Source organism: Nerophis ophidion, linkage group LG05 (assembly GCF_033978795.1).
Source record: "Nerophis ophidion isolate RoL-2023_Sa linkage group LG05, RoL_Noph_v1.0, whole genome shotgun sequence".
Classification (NCBI taxonomy): domain Eukaryota; kingdom Metazoa; phylum Chordata; class Actinopteri; order Syngnathiformes; family Syngnathidae; genus Nerophis; species Nerophis ophidion.
Genome location: NC_084615.1, coordinates 30,873,612 through 30,898,218, shown reverse-complemented (window position 1 = coordinate 30,898,218; position 24,607 = coordinate 30,873,612). Strand labels below are relative to the sequence as shown.

Sequence of the window (24,607 nt, the reverse complement as noted above, 5' to 3'; positions counted from 1 at the left end):
GGTACGTGAGATTTTTAAAAAATATTCTAAAAATAGCAACAATTCAAAAATCCTTTATAAATATATTTATTGAATAATAATAATAACAAAATATTAATGTAAGTTCATAAACTGTGAAAAAAAATGCAACAATGCAATATTCAGTGTTGACAGCTAGATTTTTTGTGGACATGTTCCATAAATTTTGATGTTACAGATTTCTTTTTTTGTGAAGAAATGTTTAGAATTAAGTTCATGAATCCTGTCCCATGCTTAGCAGAAGAACAAATATGTGGATTCGTTCCGGTAGGTGTGTGGGCAGTGGAGATAGGGAAAAAGACAGCGCGTCCATAGGGTTTTTCAGATCAACTGGGCGATGCGAATTGAATGTGTTGTTTTTTAGGTTGGTCTCTCCAAAGCTTTGGAATAAATTGCAAAATACCAATTCTGTTCTGGGTTATCATTTAAAACCAGTTTTTGTGTCATCAAAAGAACTTGGGATTGACCAGCAACTTAAATTCCCTTGGAGGAACATCTGGTCCAAACGCAACAATCTCTATTACAATCCGCAAAGCGGGTGCTTTAAGTTGATGATTCCTTCTATGTGTAGAAATCTTTATTTATAGTTGAATCACTTGTTTATTTTAACAAGTTTTTAGTTATTTTTATATCTTTTTTCCCCAAATAGTTCAAGAAAGACCACTACAAATGAGCAATATTTTGCACTGTTATACATTTTAATAAATCAGAAAGTGATGACATAGTGCTGTATTTTACTTCTTTATCTCTTTTTTTCATCCAAAAATGCTTTGCTCTGATTTGGGGGTACTTGAATTAAAATAAATTTCACAGGGGGTACATTACTGAAAAAAGGTTAAGAACCACTGTTCTAAATAATACATGAACATTTTTCTCAATCTAGATTATCAGGTCAGCGGCATCATGCCTCAAAATTTGTGGATTCTCCACTCATTTACACAGAGAAAAGTAAACTATTTTTATGCTACGCCTCTGGCTAAGCAGGTATGTATGTGTGTTGTGAAAGGGAGTCACGGTGCATGCCTTCATCATAATTGGTTTATGAGTGCGGTAGAAGCAGCAAATGCACATAGCTAACTTACTTATTATGTAGATGTCACAATGACTCGCCTGCTGTCGGCATCATATAGCGTCAAAAATAAAATGTGTCCTCTTCACTGTACCTTTGGTGTTTACATATTACAATGTGGAACATGTTAAATATACACATTTTTGTTTTGGCATTGCCGGTAACAAATTTAACTTTTCGTTTGCCTCACAATATGAAGGTCCTGAGTTCGATCCTGCACTCGGGATCTTTTTGTGTGGAGTTTGCATGTTCTCCCCGTGACAGCGTGGGTTCCCTCCGGGGACTTTGGCTTCCTCCCACTTCCAAAAACATGCACCCGGGGATAGGTTGAATGGCAACACTAAATTGGCCCTAATGTGTGAATGTGAGTGTGAATGTTGTCTGTCTATCTGTGTTGGTCCTGCGATGAGGTGGCGACTTGTCCAGGGTGTACACCCCTTCCGCCCGATTGTAGCTGAGAAAGGCTCCAGCGCCCTCCGTGACACTGAAGGGAATAAGTGGTAAAAAATGGATGGATGGATGGATGTTAACACAATATCTATAATGTTTTTCCAGTTGTTTGTTTCAGTTACGGTAAATTGTTTTTGTCAAAAAAGACAATACCACCAGTATTCCTTGTTCTTGTATGTCCTCTTTTATGTTGCACATTTTTTATCGATTGTTGCTACAGTGGTTGCGATCTTCGTCTTTAATTGTGTTTGTTCACACATGATTTGTGCTTGGAGGACGAGAGTCTGGCTTGTTGGTGGACAGATTTGAATGGTGTGCCTATCATCATAGCATATCACTCACAAACAGTAAATATGAAAACTACTCAATGCATGATTTTTTAATCTTTGTTTGCAATCCATAACAGATTGAAAAAATATCTCCAGATTCTGAAAATCTTTGTGTAATCCACTGAAAGTATATCAGGATTTACTCTACATAGTATTGTCTTTTGAGAATATGTACTGCAATTAAAAAAGGTTGCTAGTTTTTTAAATTGTGTGAACAACTGTAGCACTATAATATTTACAGCGTAATATGGAAGTAAATACTGTTCAACTTAGCCGAACCTATTTATTTAGAGCAGTGGTGTTCTAAATTTTTCACTGAACATGATTTTTCATTTATTTTGAAAACCAATACAATATATAGATTTTTCTTAACCATCAGGGCTCCCCTTAAGTTTGGTACCAGGCACCTGGGAGGGTCTCAGTCATAAAAATGTTAAAACCAAGTCAAAAATTTGTATTTGTTATATATATATTTTTTTTTCATTCAACGCTTAAATCTCTAGATCATATTAGGGTCTCTGTGGTTCAGGTTCTGTATGTTTTTTTTTTTTTTTACGTTTTATGCACTTTTTGTCAAAACCATCTCTTTATGGCAAAAACGCAAAATGTACAATATTCCCCCCAGTCTGCACTTTAGCTTTGTGTTATTTGTCAAAATTGCAACTTTATCTTGTTACATTTCACCTGTTCGTTCTTTTATTCCACTTTTTCATGTTCTGTTTTTGTATCTGAGAATGTGCCACAGCCCGGTAAAACATTTGCTCCGGGCCGCAAATGGCCTACAGGCCGCACTTTGTATAAAATTAATTTAGTGTAATCAATTAGTTGACAAGATATTAGATTTTCTTTATCTAGATCCAGCTGTACTGACAGATTAAATGAACACATGCATGGAAAAATTTAGTTAAGGAGGCTGCGTGGTGGCAGCAACCAAAGGCATTTTTGTTTCTGGGCGCTTGCCGTTTGCCCATATGTCAAATCCTGCCATGTAAATGTGATTTATCAGGAAGGCCTTTAGGGATTCTTATTTGAATTTGCAACAGATGACCTGTAGGACTAAGGGATGAACTTTATTGGAGAGTCGTTTAAAATGTTTATGGCGGTTAATTCTGACATGAAATTTGCTGTTGGCTCACTTCTCTGGTAAAGTATGACTATTTTCATGCCAGAAGCCAAACTGTCATCGTTTTGGAGATGAGATTTTTACATACATACTTCTGGCATGCCATGAAGCAAATGTGAAGTGTAGGCTATCGTTCGTTTAATGATGCATTTCAAATATCTCTGATAAGACTATTGTCCTTGACACTGATGTTTCTGCAGTGTTTCACTAAGAAATTTTAACTAGAATGAACTTCTGTCCTAAAACAATTTTATTTTAGAACTTTAATTATGTAGCCTCAATTTATTGTTCATGTAAATAGTTTCTCTACTTAATCGTAATGAATATTACTACTATTTAGTATCATTTGCAGATGATACAACTGTGTTTTGTTCAGGCGAGAACACACACAAGCTAATACAAATAATAAGAAAGAATTGAACAAATTAAAAAGATGGTTTGACAAAAACAGACTATCTTTGAATCTCAGTAAAACTAAAATAATTGCTATTCAGTAACAGTAGAAGGGAAAGTCAAACACAAATACAATGAGACGTAGAATGAAAGGGTAAAAGAAAACAAATGTTTGGGTGTAATAATAGATGATAAAATAAACTGGAAACCTTGTGTAATAAACCAAAATGTAGTTCTGTAGCAAAAATTATTCCATATTCTCTACTGCTCACTCATGTTACTTTATCTGAGTAATTCTGCAGAATACGAAGAAACAACAAATGTGCGCTTCATTTACAAACGGTGTTACAAAAAATCATCAATTATAATAATACATAATGTTGGATGTAAAGAAAATAAAAACCCTTTATTTATTTAATAAAACATATTGAAATTCAATGATTTGGTGCATTTGCAAACAGCTAAAATTAAGTACAAAGCAAACTACAACCTGCTACCCAAGAATGTACAACAATTCTTCTCAACAAAAGAGGAGAAATATAACCTTAGAGGAAAATCTCATTTTAAACTTTTGTATGCACGTACAACAATTAAGACCTTTAGCATATCTGTATGTGGAATTACATTTTGGAATGGAATGAGCAAGGAAATCAAACAAAGCACTAATGTGATTCAAGTTAAGAGACTGTTTAAACTACAAGTGTTCACAAATTACAAAGAAAAACAATTATGATGAATATCTTAAACCTTTTTTTTTAAAAAAAGAGAATTATTTTTTATGTATTTACTATTTGTTTGCTTACTAATGGTATATTTATTTATTATTTATTTAATTCACTATTCTATTACAAACAGAGAATAAATAAATTGGATAAAACTCCTATAATATGAAATTGAATTATATTTTATATTTATTTATTGAATTATATTTTATATTTATTCATATTAAAAGGTTAGGAATAAATAAGCTCTGCCTTTTCCAACTCCTTTTCGGACATATCGTAATGAAACAACTGGAAATATGTGATGCATTGCATTGTATCGTATGCATGTTCGAACTGAAACTGAAATGAAAAATTAAGAGGAGCAAGACCAGGTTGGTGCATTACTGAGTGAAGGAAACATGATAATAACTATGACATTGTTTTTTTATTTCTGTTTGCAGGTATCAGCAGGCGCACCTCTTCCGAGAGAATACATTGATGAGGTCTGTTTCAATCTAATCTCATAATCTGTAATTGTTTATTCCATTCAGGCATAAAGGTCAGAAGCCTTACAAGAACTATTAAAGCTCCTTAAGTGATTAAGCCGAAGCAAGACTTTATTATGAAACAGTCATTTGCTTATTAATGTCACATTGTTTGGTAGAGTGACTGCAAGTTAGTAGGGTCTGTGAACATCGCTGTCACCACATAGCTACTTTATCCCATTGCCATATACCTCAACTTAATTTGGCGAATTTGTGTCCAATACAGTAGAGCTTCCAATTGAATCCATTCAATAATTTGAAGTACATGTAAACAGTGGTCAATAACTACAGAAATTAGTTTCTTCTTTTTTTTTTGTCCTGTCCAGCTTCTCAGGCAAATCATATAGTTGATGTAGATGCCCATATCGGCTGTTCAGATTTACTTTACAAAAGAGAAGAGTAGGATACTTCTCTTGTTGCCTTCTTTGAATTGGACTTTATTAAATGTATTTATATTATCATTTGGTGCAGCCGGGTCGGAGCAGGAGGAGATAGAAAGAGAAAAAATAAGGAAGACATAGGTGGGAATTATGGGTAAAAGAGAGGGATTAGACAGAGTGGCAAAAACAACAGCAAACACAACAATACAACAAAAACAACAGTAATTAGTTCCTTGATCAAAGCAACTTTGGTTTTCCTGTAATGTGGGTTACAACCTTTTGTGTGTGTTTGTTCATACATCCATGGTTGGCATCACCCCTCTGCCAGGCTAATCTAGCTGACTAAACAATGAAGCAGTGACGCTTAATTGTGTAACCTGTAATGAGAACCAGAAGTAGTTAGCAAAACAGAGCTGGTGAAATGTATTTATGAGACCTGCATGGCTCTGGTTGTTGGGCTACACGCACACACACTCACACTCCACACACTAAGTGCTTAATTGGATTACTGTGGTCAAACATGGGTGTACTGTGTGATGTACTGGTAATAAGCTTGACAGTCCCAATTAAACTCCTGCCAATTATGCGCAAAATGTGCTGCATTTGATATAAACTATGCTCTAGTACAGTGGTTCTCAACCTTTTTTCAGTGATGTACCCCCTGTGAATTTATTTTTAATTCAAGTACCCCCAAATCAGAGCAAAGCATTTTTGGTTCAAAAAAAGAGATAAAAAAGTAAAATACTGCACTATGTCATCAGTTTCTGATTCATTAAATTGTATAACAGTGCAAAATATTGCTCATTTGTAGTGGTCTTTCTTGAACTATTTGGAAAAAAAGATATAAAAATAACATAAAACGTGTTGAAAAATAAACAAGTGATTCAATTGTAAATAAAGATTTCTACACATAGAAGTAATCATCAACTTAATCTTTGGGGATTGTAATAGAAATCCATCTGTTTTCATGAACTTAATTCTAAACTTGTCTTCACAAAAAAAGAAATCTTTAACATCAATATTTACGGAACATGTCCACAAAAAATCTAGCTGTCAACTCTGAATATTGCATTGTTGTATCTATTTTTCACAGTTTATGAACTTGTATTCATATTTTCTTTAAGTATTATTCAATAAATATATTTATGAAGGACTTTTGAACTGTTGCTATTTTTATAATATTTAAAAAAAATCTCACGTACCCCTTGGCATACCTTCAGGTACCCCTATTTGAGAACCACTGTCCTCGTAGTTAGATACCAGAAGTTTCACTAAGACAGTAATATCAGGGCAACACTGAAAACTAAATAATAAGAAAAATGTCATAATATTCAGAGAATTAAGTCATAATGTTTTGACTATGCAATGGGACTGTTACACAATTAAAGTTGCCAAAAATTCCATTACAACCTAAACACAATCCCAATAATTACAATACTGTACAATACTTTTTGTCATAAAATTATATTGTTGTAAAATTCCGACCTAATACTCAAAACATTTGTGCTTTTTGTTCTACAAAAATTGCAACTTTATTCTACCAATCTCTAATATTATTGATTTTTAGTGTGGACTTAACAATATTCTTTTCACACTTTTTACAAACAAAAAAAACAATTATCACCAATGCAATAGTTGGTTTCAGAAACTTTTGTTGAGAAGTTGGTGTTCTAAAAAAAAATGCAGTTCCTTTTCCAAATACTTGCTCTGGGAGCCATGTGTGTGGAAAACATACTTTCGTATGTGCTCGATATAAAATACACCTATGATATTTTGTTTCATGTTTTTGCAGAATCTTTCCCTTGTTCAAGGTGGTTGCCTTAGCAATCTGAGAAAGCAGATTGGGATAGCGCATCTTTTTGGGGTACCAGTGGTTGTGGCACTCAATGTATTTAAGTAAGATCTATTTGCAACTATATGTATGTGTTTGTTATACTGACCACTAAACACTGCTAACATTAACCCTTCAGGACAGACACCCAGCCAGAGATCGATCTTGTTTGTCAGCTTGCCAAAGAGTGCGGGGCGTCTGATGCTGTGCCTTGCCACCATTGGGCTCAGGGTGGGCAAGGATGTTTGGAACTCGCCCAGGCGGTGAAAACTGCCGCTAGCCGACCAAGCGACTTCCGGTTCCTCTACAACATCCAGGTTACAGTAACATTTTGTATGCTCTTTCTATAAATAACTTTCGACACCTTGGCACTTGAAAATGTTACGTTAGGATGAGTTGGAGATTCTTTGTTTTTTAAAGGGAGGGGCCGACTCAGTTGGAAAATGCAAATGCTAAAAAACATCAGCTGGTTTGTGTTTGCAAGCCTCGGAAGTTGTGACTTCAATCAGCTTATCCTGTTATGATGCTGTGTCTACCCATTTACAGTATGCATCAGCCTGCTAAAAAAAAAAGAGGACAATATTTACATGTGGCTAAATAATGACCATTTGCCTCCAATAATCTAATTTACTGAGTTCACAAAGTTACGTAGAAGGAAAACATGCATTGTGTGACTGGATTTTATGTAGTAGCATTCTTGGGATACAGGTGTGATTCAATAACATGATTATATTGCTGTTTAATGTTATTTACCTAAGTAAAATATTACATATAACTTGAACACCAGAATTAATGTTGTGTCGTAAAAACTTGGCACAAATTGGTTCTGCATTTATTCCAAGCCTTCTTGTCACATGTACTAAATCAAATTTGTCCCTCATGTCCTGAATTGTTGTCTTGTGCTTCGTTCTTATAGATGCCAATTGTGGAGAAGATTAGAACGATAGCACAAAAGGTGTATGGCGCTGATGACATCAATCTGTCCCCTGAGGCCATGGCCAAAATAAATTACTACAATCAACAGGTGAGGTGGCTTTGTCTGCATTGGCTAGTCATTTTTCTTTGTGATTTACCTTGCTTTTGTCCTGTCTCCTCAAAAGGGCTTTGCATCTTTACCTATCTGCATGGCCAAGACTCACCTGTCCTTGTCCCACATGTCGGAAAAGAAAGGTGCACCCACGGGATTCATTTTGCCAATCAGAGATGTTCGTGCCAGCATCGGCGCTGGCTTCATCTATCCACTCGTGGGAACGGTATGTAATCCCTAACTATGACCTAATACACACACTACTAATTTTGTATGATATTTGAACTGTAATATGAGTCCCTATGTGAACACTTTTGAGATAAGAGGTATGGAAATACCTTATTTCCTTGAATTGCCGCCGGGGCGCTAATCTATTTTAAACCTCTTCTCACTCCGGCGCTTACCAAAGGCATGCGATAAATTTAGGCTTGCGCTTAAAAATTTGAGTGGGATGTAAGTATACCATCATGAAAAGCACATTTAATAAAAAAACATTTATTATGGTCTTACCTTTACTTGTAAATGAAGTCCTTGCGCAGCTCTTTCTGATCAAAAGCAGCGGTAACTTATTTATAGAAGTCTTCTTTATCTTTCTTCAGTTTTAAAAGTCTCGATGGTAAATGGTAAATGGGTTATACTTGTATAGCGCTTTTCTACCCTTTTTTAAGGAGCCCAAAGCGCTTTGACAGTATTTCCACATTTGCCCATTCACACACACATTCACACACTGATGGTGGGAGCTGCCATGCAAGGCGCTCACTAGGACCCATCAGGAGCAAGGGTGAAGTGTCTTGCCCAAGGACACAACAGACGTGACCAGGATGGTAGAAGGTGGGGATTGAACCAATAACCCTCAGATTGCTGGCACAGCAACTCTACCAACTTTGCCACGCCATCCCTAGTCTCTCTCGATGGAGATCTTCCTTTATTACCTCCTGCTTCGATTAAAAGTCCAGTTTAGAAAACTGTTTTATTTCAGATATGTAATCCTCCATGTTAAAAGTGCAAGCGAGAGGAAAAAATAAACACACGCTGCTCACTCTTGCTGCTTGTTGTCAATTATTTTGCAGCCGAGTAGTCGCAAGAAGCATCACTAGCGCCCTCCACCACCAGGAGGCGGTAGTCATTTAATGACCATATTTGACACACGCAGCTACGGTAAAAATAATAAAACATAGCTGCTTACTGTTCTTTTTAGCATATTCAATAGCTTGGACCTTAAATCCTACTGAATAGCTCTTAATCTTCTTCCCTTTATGCGATTTCAAATGATTGAAATCAGCCTCCTCCATTTTGAAAATGATGACAGAAGAAGTGTCACTCGTGACGTGACGAGTTTGACCCGGTGGAAATTCTAGGCATATGCTAATTATTTTGCGAAACGAGTTTGACCCGGCAGAAATTGTAGACATGCGCTAATAAAAATAATATTTTGCGAAACGGGTTTGCCGGCGGTAATGCTAAGCATGCGCTAATTATTTTGCTAAACGAGTTTGACCCGGCAGTAATTCTAGGCAGGCGCATACTATATACCCGGCGGCAATTCAAGAAAATACGGTAGTGGTTTTGATATTTCATGTTTTCAATGATGCCCTGAAGGAAAAACTCTCTTCCTTGTGGACATGATACCTACTGCTTCTGTCCATCCCTAGCTAGGTGCATCGTGTGTACACCCACCTGTTCACTCTCTGAGCAGTAAAGCAGGCTTTCTACACATCTTAAAATAAAGGCTGGAGCTTTGCCAACTGTCTGTGTGCCATAGGTTTTTTAAACAAATAGTCTATTATAGCATGATGTTGCTGTTAAGATGTGACTGTATTGCTAGCATTGCAGCTCACATAGCTACATGCCCCTGTTGCAAACATTAGTGTCTTCTGGGCCCACTCCTTAATATTTGTATGTAAAAAGTGGATGACATACACAACACTTCCTGTTTTCTTCTCCCAGTAAGTCCTACTTACCAAATCCACTTTTAAAAAGTCTTATTTTCAGCATAATTCAATCTCCCGTTCTTGTCAGATAAATATTATGACCAAGATTTGTTGTCAAACCGTAGCTTTCACTCATCCAGATCATGTTAAAAATGTTAAATGCATCTTGGGGACGTCGTGGCGCATGGGAAAGTGGCTGTGCCAGCAACCTGAGGGTTCCCTGGTTCAATCCCCGACTTCTACCATCCTTGTCATGTCCGTTGTGTCCTTGAGCAAGACACTTCACCCTTGCTCCTGGTGGGACCTGGTTAGCGCCTTGCATGGCAGCTCCCGCCATCAGTGTATGAATGTGTGTGTGAATGGGTGAATGTGGAAATAGTGTCAGAGCGCTTTGAGTCCCTTTCAAAAAAAAAAAAAAATATATATATATGTTAGAAAAGCGCTTTACAAGTATAATCCATTTACCATTTACTTTAGGGCTGGGCTATATACTCGATATATCGCAGGTTTGTCTCTGTGCGATATAGAAAATGACTATATCGTGATATTTGAGTATACGTCCTCACGCAGTTGCTTTTGCATGCGTTTCTCCCTCTTTCTTGTGTTTCCTTCTCACAGAGACTTAAAACAAGCGCACCTTCTTACATATGTCACGCGTGCAATGTCACACGCCCTCCCCGAGCAGAGAGGTAGCGACATGGTAAAATTAGCTGTGATGCTAACGGTGTGTTTCGAGTTGTAATATGAGACAAAGAAGGTTCGAATCTGGTAACAAATGGAGGAAGAATTAGTTACCAAGAAAAACAGCAGGTGGTCCATCGTCTGGCGCTGGTTTGGCTTCAAGCAGGAATATGTTGAACATTTATGCGGTGGAAGCGTTGCTACAAAAAGTAGCAACACTGCTAATTTGTAGCATCATTTGAAAAGTCACCTGCTAGAGAATGAAGAGTGCTTGAAACTGTGCATGTCCACATCTCCATTCGGTGCCACACCCACAAAATGCCGAAGCAACTATTTCCACATCAACACCGTAGGGCATATATTATTTGATATGCAGCTCATTTTTATGTGACACTTATTGAAATATCTTGTGTGACATCATGCACAAAAGTGCACTTTATTTGTTTTAAACTATTGTAGTGGTGTTCTGTACAAAAAGTGCACTTTAATTTTGTTGTTTTGATTTGTTATCTTAGTGACGTCATGCACAAAAGTCCACTAATAGTTTGTTTTAAAATGTCTCTGACAATCTTGCACTTTCTGTTTTGAAATGACATGAATGTTTGTGCCACTGCTTAATAACAGTTCAATAAATACACTTTTGGTCAAATGACTAAGTTATGATTTCCCTCTCTGCATGAAAGTTTTAAATGAGCACATATTAATGCAGTATGAAGAATAATGATTTAATGTACTGCTGTGATTATATGTATCAAGTGTTCATTATCGCGATATGGCCTAAAAATATCGAGATATTAAATAAAGTCCATATCGCCCAGCCCTAATTTACTTTATCCAAAAAGATGTCTCCAGTTTAAGCGCTAAAGCAGTGGTCCCCAACCACCGGGCCGCAGAAGAATTTTTTATAATTTTATTTTTTTTTTAACTAAATTTTTTATTTATTTTTTTATTTTTTATTAAATCAACATAAAAAACAAAAGACACACTTACAATTAGTGCACCAGCCCAAAAAACTCCCTTTTTCATGACAAAAACCTCCCTTTTTCATGACAAAGGAAAAAAAAAAAAAAGAATTCCCCCCCACCCCCTGCCGGGCCGTGGGACAAATGATCAAGTGTTGACCGGTCCGCAGCTACAAAAATGTTGGGGACCACTGCTCTAAAGTAGTATGTCTTTGGTTTGTGTCTCTTTACTGCTGCCGCAATTGACCAAGCATTGTAGTGCATGCCATTGCACAAACTTAATTAGCATGACTTTTGGTCATGACTGCTCTGTTTCGGTCCTTACTTGAAAAGCTCTAATTCCATTTTCTTTGACTTTTTTCTAATTTGTCAGTGGCCAGCCATATTATGATACCTTTTAGATCCCTGAGAGTAGCCTCTCAGTTGGTAATGGGCTTTACAGGAAGGGAGCGGGTTCCCAAAACATTTCAGCTCCCGCTGTTTCACCACGATGCCCCTGAGGGCTGGGCTTTGATTGGCCCGAGAAAGAGGTGTCAAACACTTGGCATGCTGGGAAAGGGGTGGGAGTGTCGCAATGTGGCGTCTGCCCAGTCTCCCAACACTGCCTTTGATCTGCTGTGGCCTGTGGAGCCACTGGTACATGGTGACCCTTGAACTGTGACTTCAGGCTCTCTTAATAGTTCTTTGAACTAGTCAGTGTTATGTGGCAAATGTTGATCCACGCAGTAGATTACATTTTTTAGAAGTTTAGGAAGCATTATCAAAACCCATCTGATGCTGGTAATCGTTCCTAGCCAGACAACAGCTTTGAAACTACACTGGTCGTCAGTGTACGACTGTATCTACTGGAAAATAAGTAAGAAATTAAACACAGCTGCTCCGATGTCCGTACTACTGCAAACATGGCCACAGGCTGTTTTGACTTTTGGCGTGGTGGGAACCCAACCATTTAGTAGACCAAGGGGGAGATTTGGTGCTGGGAAAAGGGGGTAAAAGTTCTTTGCAGGGTTAAGAATCAGGAAAGGGACTGATGTCATTCTTTTAAAATGTGAGGGAGGGGTCAGAAGCAGAACAATAGGACTCTGAGGAGTTCATATCCCGTTTTAGTTGCCTCCACCACACCAGTCAACCCCAAACAGATTTATTGAAAACCTTTAGAAGCCAATTTATTTGGTCCAAGTTTTATATAATTTTAGTTACCGAAAATTCAACAACTACAAGTTAAATGTCTTTTTTTAGGTAAAACATGACCCTATCCATTACTTGTGTAGACAATTTTGTATTTATATGTCTAGACTGCCTAATGTTTGTGTTCAGTGTTTGTTTAACAGTTGTCACAGTTCAAAGTTTATCACTTCCCTGTGCTCCCTTGCGTACACCTATTCTCCCATCCCGTCAATCTTTTTGCAACTCTTTAAACTTGAATTACAACTTATTTAGCTGAGCTGCAGTCTTACAATTTGTGTAAGTCTGCCAATGATATAAATCGTCTGTTATGGAATTATCCCATAATCCCTCTTTCCTGTCGTAAACTATTGCTGTTTGTTGACCCAGATGCTTCTTCACAATTAGCAGAAGTCAGGACTCCTCGGGGGTATTCCCAGACAAAGACACACTTTGTCTGAGCTTAATGGGGGACTTACTTGGTCAAGTGGAATTTCTAACTTGAATTTTTTTGGAGCAGGGGGTCGGTCTTACAATGGTCATTTGTTGTGTCTGATATGGAAGTACAGTTGCGCCTCGGTTTCGTCAGGCAAGTCGTACAAAACTCTGAGAAATGTACAAAAATCTAAAAAAAAATTCCAATTATTGATGCAGCTCTAAGTATATATATCATTTACGGACACCTGAGAATAATAACAATAAACATTTTTTTTTAATACAGAGAAAAAATACCGTTCTACATGCAAAAAACAATGCAAAGTACATTTGATGCACAAAATGAACATTTAACATCACATTTACTTTTATTGAAGATTCTTGTTGGCGAACATTGGGATGAGTGGAGAGCACACATTGCATAGTCTTTCTCACCTTCTTCATCAAAGTGCTGGCACTCGCAATTTTCTTTAGCTCCATTGTGGCCTATTTCGCAGTTGTATTATTTGCATTAAAAAAAAACAAAAGTGTGGCATTATTTGTTTGGATACTCAATACGCACGGCAGACCAGGCTGCAGAAAAATATTTAATGACGGACATTTTTTCAGGGGGGGGCCCTGCAAAAAAATGTATTTCCGCACACCCTGGTTAAAGCTGCAATGCTGGAGCTTCATCTGTCCACAACTGATTACTAAGTACGTGTAAGACAAACACTTAATATTTGTTTTTATCGTAAAGACATGTGTTTGAAATTATTTAAACCAGTTTATCGTATCCGTAAATTAAAAGAGTTGGCCATTTCTATTGTATCAAACGTAAAGGACTGTAATAGATCCAATTTTGATGTGCTATTTGTTGTTTACAAACTACATACAATATTAACTGTTATTTGTTGATGCACATAATAAATGAATTAAGTGTTTGAATTTATCAAATCCATCAACATATTCTTGGTGGCCAAAAAGGGATTGAAAGTAATATTGAAAGTAATACTTTGATATTGACACATCTCATCTGTGCATACATTTCTAGAATAATGCACAGATGAGATGTGTCAATATCAAAATATTTTTTGAATCACTAACATGTCATTTGGGGTTGATTTCAGCTTTTTAAAGGGTACTTCAACACATAAACAGTATATGTAATTCATTATCACACATGTAACTCTCTTGAATGAATAAATCCAAACACTTGATTAATATTTACAAACCCAGTTTTCATATGAGTTGGGAAATTGTGTTAGATGTAAATATAAAAGGAATACAATGATTTGCAAATCATTTTCAACCCATATTCAATTGGAATGCACTACAAAAACAAGATATTTGATGTTCAAACTCATAAACTTTATTTTTTTTTGCAAATAATAATTAACTTAGAATTTCATGGCTGCAACACGTGCCAAAGTAGTTGGGCAAGGGCATGTTCACCACTGTGTTACGTCACTATTTCTTTTAACAACACTCAATAAACGTTTGGAACTGAGGAAACTAATTGTTGAAGATTTGAAAGTGGAATACTTTCCCATTCTTGTTTTATGTAGAGCTTCAGTCGTTCAACAGTCCGGGGTCTCCGCTTTCGTATTTTATGCTTCATAATGCGCCATATATTTTCGATGGGAGACAGGTCTGGACTGCAGGCGGGCCAGGAAAGTACCCGCACACTTTTTTTACGAAGCCACGCTGAATGCGTCTTGGCATTGTCTTCCTGAAATAAGCAGGGACGTCCATGAAAAAGACGGCGCTTAGATGGCAACATATGTTGTTCCAAAACCTGTATGTACCTTTCAGCATTAATGGTGCCTTCACAGATGTGTAAGAGACCCATGCCTTGGGCACTAATGCACCCCCATACCATCACAGATGCTGGCTTTTGAACTTTGCGTCGGTAACAGTCTGGATGGTTCGCTTCCCCTTTTCCACTTTGCATCAGTTCATCTTAGATGATCTCGGGCCCAAAGAAGCCGGCAGCGTTTCTGGATGTTGTTGATAAATGGTTTTCGCTATGCATAGTAGAGCTTTAACTTGCACTTACAGATGTAGCGACAAACTGTATTTGGTGACAGTGGTTTTCTAAAGTGTTCTTAAGCCCATGTGGTGATATCTTTTAGAGATTGATGTCGGTCTTTGATACAGTGCCGTCTGAGGGATTGAAGGTCACAGTCATTCAATGTTTGTTTCTGGCCATGCCGCTTACGTGGAGTGATTTCTCCAGATTCTCTGAACCTTTTGATGATATCATGGACTGTAGATGTTGAAATCCCTAAATTTCTTGCAATTGCACTTTGAGAAACGTTGTTCTTAAACTGTTTGACTATTAGCTCACGTAGTTTTGGACAAAGGGATGTACCTCGCCCCATCCTTTCTGACTGATCATTTTTTGGGAAGCTGTTTTTATACCCAATCATGGCACCCACCTGTTCCCAATTAACCTGCACACCAGTGGGATGTTCCAAATAAATGTTTGATGAGCATTCCTCAACTTTATCGGTATTTATTGCCACCTTTCCCAACTTTTTTGTCACATGTTGTTGGCATCAAACTCTAAAGTAATGAATATTTGCAAAAAAGAAGTTCATCAGTTTGAACATTACATATGTTGTCTTTGTAGCATATTCAACTGAAAATGGGTTGAAAAGGATTTGCAAATCATTGTATTCCGTTTATATTTACATCTAACACAATTCCCTAACTCATATGGAAACGGGGTTTGTATTCAGTCAATCAATCAATGTTTATTTATATAGCCCTAAATCACAAATGTCTCAAAGGACTGTACAAACCATTACGACTACGACATCCTCGGAAGAACCCACAAAAGGGCAAGGAAAACTCACACCCAGTGGGTAGGGAGAATTCACATCCAGTGGTACGCCAGTGACAATGCTGACTATGAGAAACCTTGGAGAGGACCTCAGATGTGGGCAACCCCCCACCCCCTCTAGGGGACCGAAAGCAATGGATGTCGAGCGGGTCTAACATGATACTGTGAAAGTTCAGTCCATAGTGGCTCCAACACAGCCGCGAGAGTTCAGTTCAAAGCGGATCCAAGACAGCAGCGAGAGTCCCGTCCACAGGAAACCATCCCAAGCGGAGGCGGATCAGCAGCGTAGAGATGTCCCCAACCGATACACAGGCGAGCGGTCCATTCTGTGTCCCGACGAGCGGTCCATCCTGGGTCTCGACTCTGGACAGCCAGTACTTCATCCATGGTCATCGGGCCGGACCCCCTCCACAAGGGAGGGGGGGGCATAGGAGAAAAAAGAAAAGAAGCGGCAGATCAACTGGTCTAAAAAGGAGGTCTATTTAAATGCTAGAGTATACAGATGAGTTTTAAGGTGAGACTTAAATGCTTCTACTGAGGTAGCATCTCGAACTGTTACCGGGAGGGCATTCCAGAGTACTGGAGCCCGAAATGAAAACGCTCTATAGCCCGCAGACTTTTTTTGGGCTTTAGGAATCACTAATAAGCCAGAGTCTTTTGAACGCAGATTTCTTGCCGGGACATATGGTACAACACAATCGGCAAGATAGGCTGGAGATAGACCGTGTAGTATTTTATACGTAAGTAGTAAAACCTTAAAGTCACATCTTAAGTGCACAGGGAGCCAGTGCAGGTGAGCCAGTACAGGCGTAATATGATCAAACTTTCTTGTTCTTGTCAAAAGTCTAGCAGCCACATTTTGTACCAACTATAATCTTTTAATGCTGTATTATGTGCATGGACAAAGAACAGTTATTATATGTAGCTTCTAAAGAAGAAAGAGGTTTTAGCACATTAACATCGGATCAGTAACAGTCCTTTACAATCTATTTGATGGCCAACTCTGACATAATTAAGGCCTAAATAATTTTAAACACATGTTCTTACGATAACCACAAATATTAAGGTTTGTCTTACATCTAGAAATCAGTTCTGGACAGAAGAAATCGGAAAGCTACTCATGCTCCCATGGCAGCGGAAATACATTTTTGGCATGGAATCAGTTTTTGGCGCAACAACGATGACTTGCCTGCTGGCGGTATTGGAGCAGTAAAAATCTAATTTCTCTTCTTCACTTTCTCCAACGTTGACAGATATTAGTTACAATGTGGATTTTAGAACATCTTGTTTTGTTTTTTTTAAAGCATCTGATTGGCTCTCGTTCATTACTAGCACCCACTCCTCTATTAAAGAGCTGAAATTGGATATATTCTGAAGTTGTCCCACCCATCGACAAGATAAAATTAAATATGATCAGATCAACATATTTGTCTCGTATTTAACATGTCAGTTAATTGTGTTATTGTCGTAAGTAAATTTGCCTTTGTTTTGATTACTTATCATCTTATTATTACCTGCTCCGATGTAAAAATACAAAATCCAAATAAAATAAATAGCTTCCAGCCCAGGGCAGGCATGGCGTGACGCCGTGACTGACGTAGGGTAATGCGCTAGCAGACGTGCAATGTTTGGCGGAACAAGAACTGAAACGGTATATGATAACTGAGACAAACGTTTGGTGAAAATTGGCTTCAACATTTGATTCATGAGAAATTTGGGGCTAGAAATTAATGGGTAAAGAGAAACTGAAAATTGTGACTTATCATGTTGTAACTAGAGATGTCCGATAGTGGCTTTTTTGCCAATATACCGATATTGTCCAACTCTAAATTACCGATTCCGATATCTACCGATATATACAGTTGTGGAATTAACACATTATGCCTAATTTTGTAGTAGGGGGTAACGGGGGTGTATATTGTAGCGTCCCGGAAGAGTTAGTGCTGCAACAGGTTCTGGGTATTTGTTCTGTTGTGTTTGTTGTGTTACGGTGCGGATGTTCTCCCAAAATGTGTTTGTCATTCTTGATTGGTGTGGGTTCATGGTGTGGGTTCATAGTGTGGCGCATATTTGTAAAAGTGTTAAAGTTGTTTATACAGCTACCGTCAGTGTGACCTGTATGGCTGTTGACCAAGTATGCCTTGCATTCACTTGTGTGTGTGAAAAGCAGTAGATATTATGTGATTGGGCCGGCACGTAAAGGAGTGCCTTTAAGGTTTATTAGCGCTCTGTACTTCTTCCTATGTCCGTGTACCACTCCGTACAGCGGCGTTTTAAAAAGTCATAAATTTTACTTTTTGAAACCGATACCGATAATTTCCAATATTACATTTTAAAACATTTATCGGCCGATAATATCGGCAGTCTGATATTATCGGACATCTCTTTATGCATGTTCGAAATAAACTTAAACCATGAACTTTGAAATGTTTAAATACAATTTTACTTAAATATTGGACAACACCTTCCTTGCAAAAAATCAAAGACAAATAATTATGATTTTAAAATCATGTTTTTAACTGTTAAATTGCAATTGAAAAATATATCATCGGTCACTGAAGGATGTGAGTGATGGGAGGAGAGGTTTTGATTCACTTTGCAGCATTCTGTGGGAAAGAAAGCACTTTCAGAAGCTACTTATCCAACATTACGATGTCAAAGGTAATTTCCCCGACATTACTTGACCCATTGCAGTACATTAGATACTGATAGAATGCAGCGGTATTGAATTCCTGCAAGCCTACTCACACGTTGAGTCATGTTTGGTGAAAGAGTCACGATGACCTCAGGACCAGTCATCAGCAGTGAGTTGGCATCAAGCTACAAGTACACCCTCCCCATTTTTGTTGACTTGCTAGACTGCATTTTCTTGGTGCAGGAAATTGGCCGGTCACTTCCTCCTGCTTGGTTTCCACTAATGGGCTCGTAAAGCTGGCCTTGGGTGAGGCATGCGAACAATGTTACAAGAGCTAGATCATTTTCCCTCTGATGGATGATTTGGGGTTCTATGAGTTCTCTATTACCTCTCATTTGCCATGTAAAAGTGGATGATGAAACACAAAACTTTCGAATCAGATCAACTTCTTCAACGTTTTGGTTCCCTCTCGGTTCTTTTAAATTGAAGCCTCCTCTTGTTGTTAACCTAAAATAGCTTCATAGACAACAACTTGTGTGCCAAGACTTACCTTTGAGGCATCATCACTCAACTGTGCTATGTAGTATTTACCTTCTTTAAATATTGCACTGGACACTTGTTCATGTCAGCCTTGTAAAAGTATGTCCAAAGTTGAATTCTCCATTTCCGACAATGTTCTACTAATTTTCTTTCTCTGGCATTTTGACTTTGTTACCACATCTTTTTTTACACAAATGGTCATGATTATTTCCTACCCTTTTTTGTTAAACATCAACTGACTGTCCTTTTGTCACTGCTTAAAAGGGAACATTATCACAATTTCAAAAGGGTTAAAAACAATAAAAATCAGTTCCCAGTGGCATGTTGTATTTTTTGAAATTTTTTTCAAAATGTTACCGGTCTCCGAATATCCCTAAAAAAAGCTTTAAAGTGCTTGATTTTCGCTATTTGCGATGCCACTATCCATTTCCGTGTGACGTCATACAGTGCTGCCAATGTAAACAAACAATGGCGAATAGCACAGCAAGATATAGCGACATTAGCTCGGATTTAGACTCGGATTTCAGCGGTTTAAGCGATTCAACAGATTACGCATGTATTGAAACGAATGGTTGGAGTATGAAAGTATTGAAGAAGAGACTGAAGCTATTGAGCGAATAGCTATTGACGCTATTCATAGCCATAGCATGGCCAAATAGCTGGTTTGCATCGCCGGTAAAATGTGCGGACCAAACAATCAGGACTTTCGCGTCTTGTGACACTGGAGCAACTTAAATCCGTCGATTGGTAAGTGTTTTTTTCGCATTAAATGTGGGTGGAAGTAAACGTAATATAGTTGCAAATGTATCTGCAGGTTATCCATACATCTCTGTGCCATGTCTCCTTTAGCCCCGCCGGTAAATAGCATGTTAGTATAGCATGTTAGCATTGATTAGCTGGCAGTCAACATCAACAAAACTCACCTTTATGATTTCTGTGACTTTATCGTTACAAATGCATCTGGAGGTTATCGATACATCTCTGTTTCATGTCTGCTTTAGCACCGCCGGTAAATAGCGTGTTAGCGTCGATTAGCGTAGCATGTTAGCACCGATTAGCTGGCAGTCACGCCGCGACCAAATATATCTGATTAGCACATAAGTCAACATCAACCAAACTCACCTTTGTGATTTGGTTGACTTTATCATTGCAAATGCATCTGCAGGTTATCCATACATCTCTGTGCCATGTCTGTCATCGCCGGTAAAATGTGGAGCCACTTTGGTACATTCAATGGGGGTCTGGCGGCAGACACTTTCGCATCTTCGGGCCAGTGGCGCAACTTGAATCCCTCCCTGTTAATGTTGTTACACCATCCGACAACACACCGACGCGGCATGATGTCTCCAAGGTTCCAAAAAATAGTCGAAAAAACGGAAAATAACAGAGCTGAGACCCAATGTTTACAATGGGTTGAAAATGAAAATGGCGGCTGTATTACCTCGGCGACGTCACATTCTGACGTCATCCCCTCCAGAGCGATAAACAGAAAGACGTTTAATTCGCCAAAATTCACCCATTTAGAGTTCGGAAATCGGTTGAAAAAATATATGGTCTTTTTTCTGCACCATCAAGGTATATATTGACGCTCACATAGGTCTGGTGATAATGTTCCCCTTTAAGTGAAGGTTGTCGCCACACAACTGCTCTTCTTCAGTCAGAGTTAAATGGTACTAAATTATAGTAATTTGGAACCTTCAATCTTGTTTTGATAGTGCACGTTGGAAGCTGACTGCTGTGTTGTGGGGCCAGTGTTAATATGAAGCTACTGTTATCATCTAAATTGCACTTTTTATTGGATCCTGAGTTTTTCTGAAACTTGTACGGAGGCATATCTTTTATATCCATCATATGCTTCTCAATTTGATCCATTAATGCCTTGTTTTTTTAGCTAATTTGGCGCTTTGTTTCATTCAGATGAGCACCATGCCTGGCCTGCCGACAAGACCCTGTTTCTACGACATTGATCTTGACCCAGTCACGGAGGAGATCACCGGGCTCTTTTAAGCATAAATATGCTTACAGGCACAATTTGTGGTACTTTTCAATTTTTTATTAAGCCTCTGAAGCTACAGATCCACCAAGCAATAGGGTTAAAATCTAATCAAACTTCATGTATAAAGCACTTTTCATACATAAATTAAATTACATTTTACAAATTACATCCATAAAAACATGTTGAAGAGTTTCATTTAGCCTACTAATGTGTTTATAGAAATGGTTGATTTATATAGGCTAGTAAGGTAACAACGTCACGCTAACATCACGTGACACCTCTGATAAAGCATGCGGAAGCAAGGTAGCTGAAACTTGTCAGATACAAAGCTTTACCTTACTAGCCTACAAACCAATGTCCCGATGACCCCCCCCCCCCCCCCCCCACACAGTCTCTTCCCCCTTCATCATCTGTCCCATAAGCACACACACGCATACATACGCACACAATCAGGTGAATGCATGGCTGAATACAGAGGAGCCAGGTGAAAAAACACTATCACAGGAGCCGTCTGCACCAGAAGGTCACCAGACCGTGGCCAAATGGGAGCTGGCACATATCTTGACCGATATAATCATTGATGCACAGGGCTCACTCAGAGGAACGCTGAAAAGTAATTATATTAAAATGTGTACAAACAGTAAGAACCATGATTAACAATAAAGGATCAAATGAGTAAAAATTATGAAAATAAAAATATAGATGGAGTAAATATAAAATAAATAAATACAAGTACACAATATCTAGCATAAACAATAACAATAAAAGTAGACTACGAATGACTTTAACAAAATTAATAGATATTAAGAACAAGCCAAATCAAAAAGGTGGGTTTTAAATCTGCTCTTAAAGGCGAACGTTCTCTGCAGCCCTTAAATCCTGCGGCAAGCTTTTCCATAGACAGGGGAAAGATGCCACCACGTGACTTAACGTCCTGACTTGAAAAGAAGATAAAACATTAGATTTTTTTTTTTTTAATCCATTCTAACGCTTAACTAAAAGCCTGCTTAAAATGGAGCTCATAATAATCCATCCATCCATTTTCTAACGCTTATCCCTTAAATAATAAATAACCATCCAAAAAGTGCCAATAATACTCCATTTACATTTCGCAACTTGAATATTAACCAAGTAATAGTGAGATTTTTATTATAAGCACTAACGCAGACAAACTATTTATAGCGGCGCCATGATCACTAGTTTATTATGCTGCTATGTTGACATGATCGACGGATGAGCTGCTTCCCCATTTTCACGTTCGTCAAACTTAATTGTAGATCATAAATCATGCCTCTCACCTGGATAGTAGGACAAAGACGTATTCCGACAAGTTGGTCCACATTGACAGCCAAATTAGACCCGAAAATGGTGAGAAAGACACAAAAGATGCTTGGTTCTATCCCCCCTTTTCTTCGCGAGTATTATGAGTCATTCTTCATCTAAACGGGAATATAACAAGATTCTATCAGATTCTAGCACATATAATGACAGCAGATATTGTACAGTAAATTTGTTTTTATTGTGTTTGTTGGTTCTCATTAAGTCTGCAGTCAGTGATGTTAAAGAAAAGAGCGAATGTCGTGATGCATTTTTAAAATTATAGCAGGTTATAGCTAGGTTATATTCTTTAACTAAAACAAATCATATTAGCATCATACAGTATAGCATAACAGTAATAATTTCTGGATAAATTGTACATCTGCGTGCTGTTTTTGCCTTATTAGTAAGTATTTTAGTAAATAAAAACCTGGACGACAAAATTATTTGTAGTCTTTAATAGTCAGAACTATAATCTTCTGGCCCTGTGTGAGTGATTGGAATCGCACATTAGGTGCGTTGTGCACACTACAATCTTGAGTGCTGCCTGTTCAAACGGGCATGGTGGTGGAGACACTTGGTTGCTCTGTGTATGTCCAAGCAGGCCAAAGTGTCAATCATGGACACCAAGACGTAACAGAAAAACATCTCAGACACACTGGATTGCTTCCACCAGCAGTAATATGCCACTGCAGCACCCTACAGATAAGACAATATAGCAGAATCGTTCACATACTTCAATACACAGCTGCGATATCATATGCAGAAGCTCCTCAAAAAAGACATATTTAATTTACTTTATTTTAACTTGCATATTTTTTATTTTATTTTTTAATTGTAGAAAGAAGTTCAATGGTTATAAATTAATGTGTAGATAGTGCATGCAAATTGATAAAAGACTTCAAAGTGCACTTGCATTCATTTGCTACCAAGCCAAATTAAAAAAAGTTTCCTTGCCCAGTGGAACCTCGATTTACGAACCCCTCATTATACAGATGTTTTGAATTATGAACCACTGACTGAATACGACTATACTTTGTTCAGTGGCAGCTGCTGGTTTTTCAAGTAGAGGAAGCTTATTTTCAGTTTCCAATAAAATATAAAAGTATTTTACAAAGAATGCGTCACTTAGAGGATTGTAAATTTCGCCCTATCACCTTAACGGTAACATATTGAAACTTAAAAAAATATTTTGCCAGTTGTCCAGGGTGTATGTGGCCTTCCGCCCGAATGCAGCTGAGATAGGCTTCAGCACGGTAGAAAATGGATGGATGGACGGACAGTGGTTTATATTTCATTGATGTTCTGCCAGTGGTTTATATTTCAATATTGCTGATTTGCTCATTTGGCTGTCGATCCAAACTGGATTAAACCTCAGACGGATCATCTAAGCATCTTACGGAAGCCCACATTCCATGTATTGTCCAATTTGGCTGCAGTGGAACAACCCACTCTATGCTGCCCCATTTAAGTCATAGCTTTAATACCGTTTAATGCACTGTGATGCTACGAGAATAAATAAGAAGAAATTGTCAGCTATCGCGAAAGTCGCCGACTCTGAACCAAAGTTGAACAAGTTCTAAGTGTGTATTAAGTCTATGAAATGGAAACACGAAAGCACATATTTTTTTTAACCTTTTCAGGGAAGCGGATCTTCCCTTGCAGTCTAAGATCAATCACCATTGGCTATGTCGTGAAAACTTTGTCTCAGTGTAGGAAAAGTGTATCCACCAACAATGTGTGGCTTGCAGGGCAGCCATTTTGTGCCAAGCAGCACAGCCATTGTGGGCGTGCTTTTCACTATTTGTCAGGGGAGTGGGGAAAAATCGATTCGAATCGAATACGTTGTGCGATTCAGAATCGATTGTCATTTTTAAAAAATCGATTTTTATTTTATATATTTATTTTTATTTTTTTTATTTTGTATCAATCCAACAAACCACTACACAGCAATACCATAACAATGCAATCCAATTCCATAACCAAACCTGACCCAGCAACACTCAGAACTGCAATAAACAGAGCAATTTAGAGAAGACATACACACGACACAGAACAAACCAAAAGTAGTTAAACAAAAATGAACATTATCAACAACAGTATCAATATTAGTTATAATTTCAGCATAGCAGTGATTAAAAATTCCTCATTGACATTATCATTAGACATTTATAAAAATAATAAAAAAGAACAATCGTGTCACAGTGGCTTACACTTGCATCACATCTCATAAGCTTGACAACACACTGT

The 24,607-nt window shown here is 37.9% G+C and overlaps 1 protein-coding gene across 2 annotated transcripts in view; it reads left to right on the top strand.

Annotated features, from left to right (window-relative positions):
- mthfd1l (methylenetetrahydrofolate dehydrogenase (NADP+ dependent) 1 like) overlaps window positions 1–24,607 on the top strand; it is an 86,362-nt gene that overhangs the window by 59,883 nt on the left and 1,872 nt on the right. For both annotated transcript variants that reach the window (XM_061900548.1, XM_061900549.1), the window contains 6 exons: window positions 4,548–4,589; window positions 6,804–6,907; window positions 6,982–7,159; window positions 7,759–7,866; window positions 7,943–8,095; window positions 20,962–21,081. In XM_061900548.1, coding sequence (XP_061756532.1) covers window positions 4,548–4,589; window positions 6,804–6,907; window positions 6,982–7,159; window positions 7,759–7,866; window positions 7,943–8,095; window positions 20,962–21,051 — 675 coding nt within the window. In that variant the 3' untranslated portion in view covers window positions 21,052–21,081. The remainder of the gene's footprint in view (window positions 1–4,547; window positions 4,590–6,803; window positions 6,908–6,981; window positions 7,160–7,758; window positions 7,867–7,942; window positions 8,096–20,961; window positions 21,082–24,607) is intronic.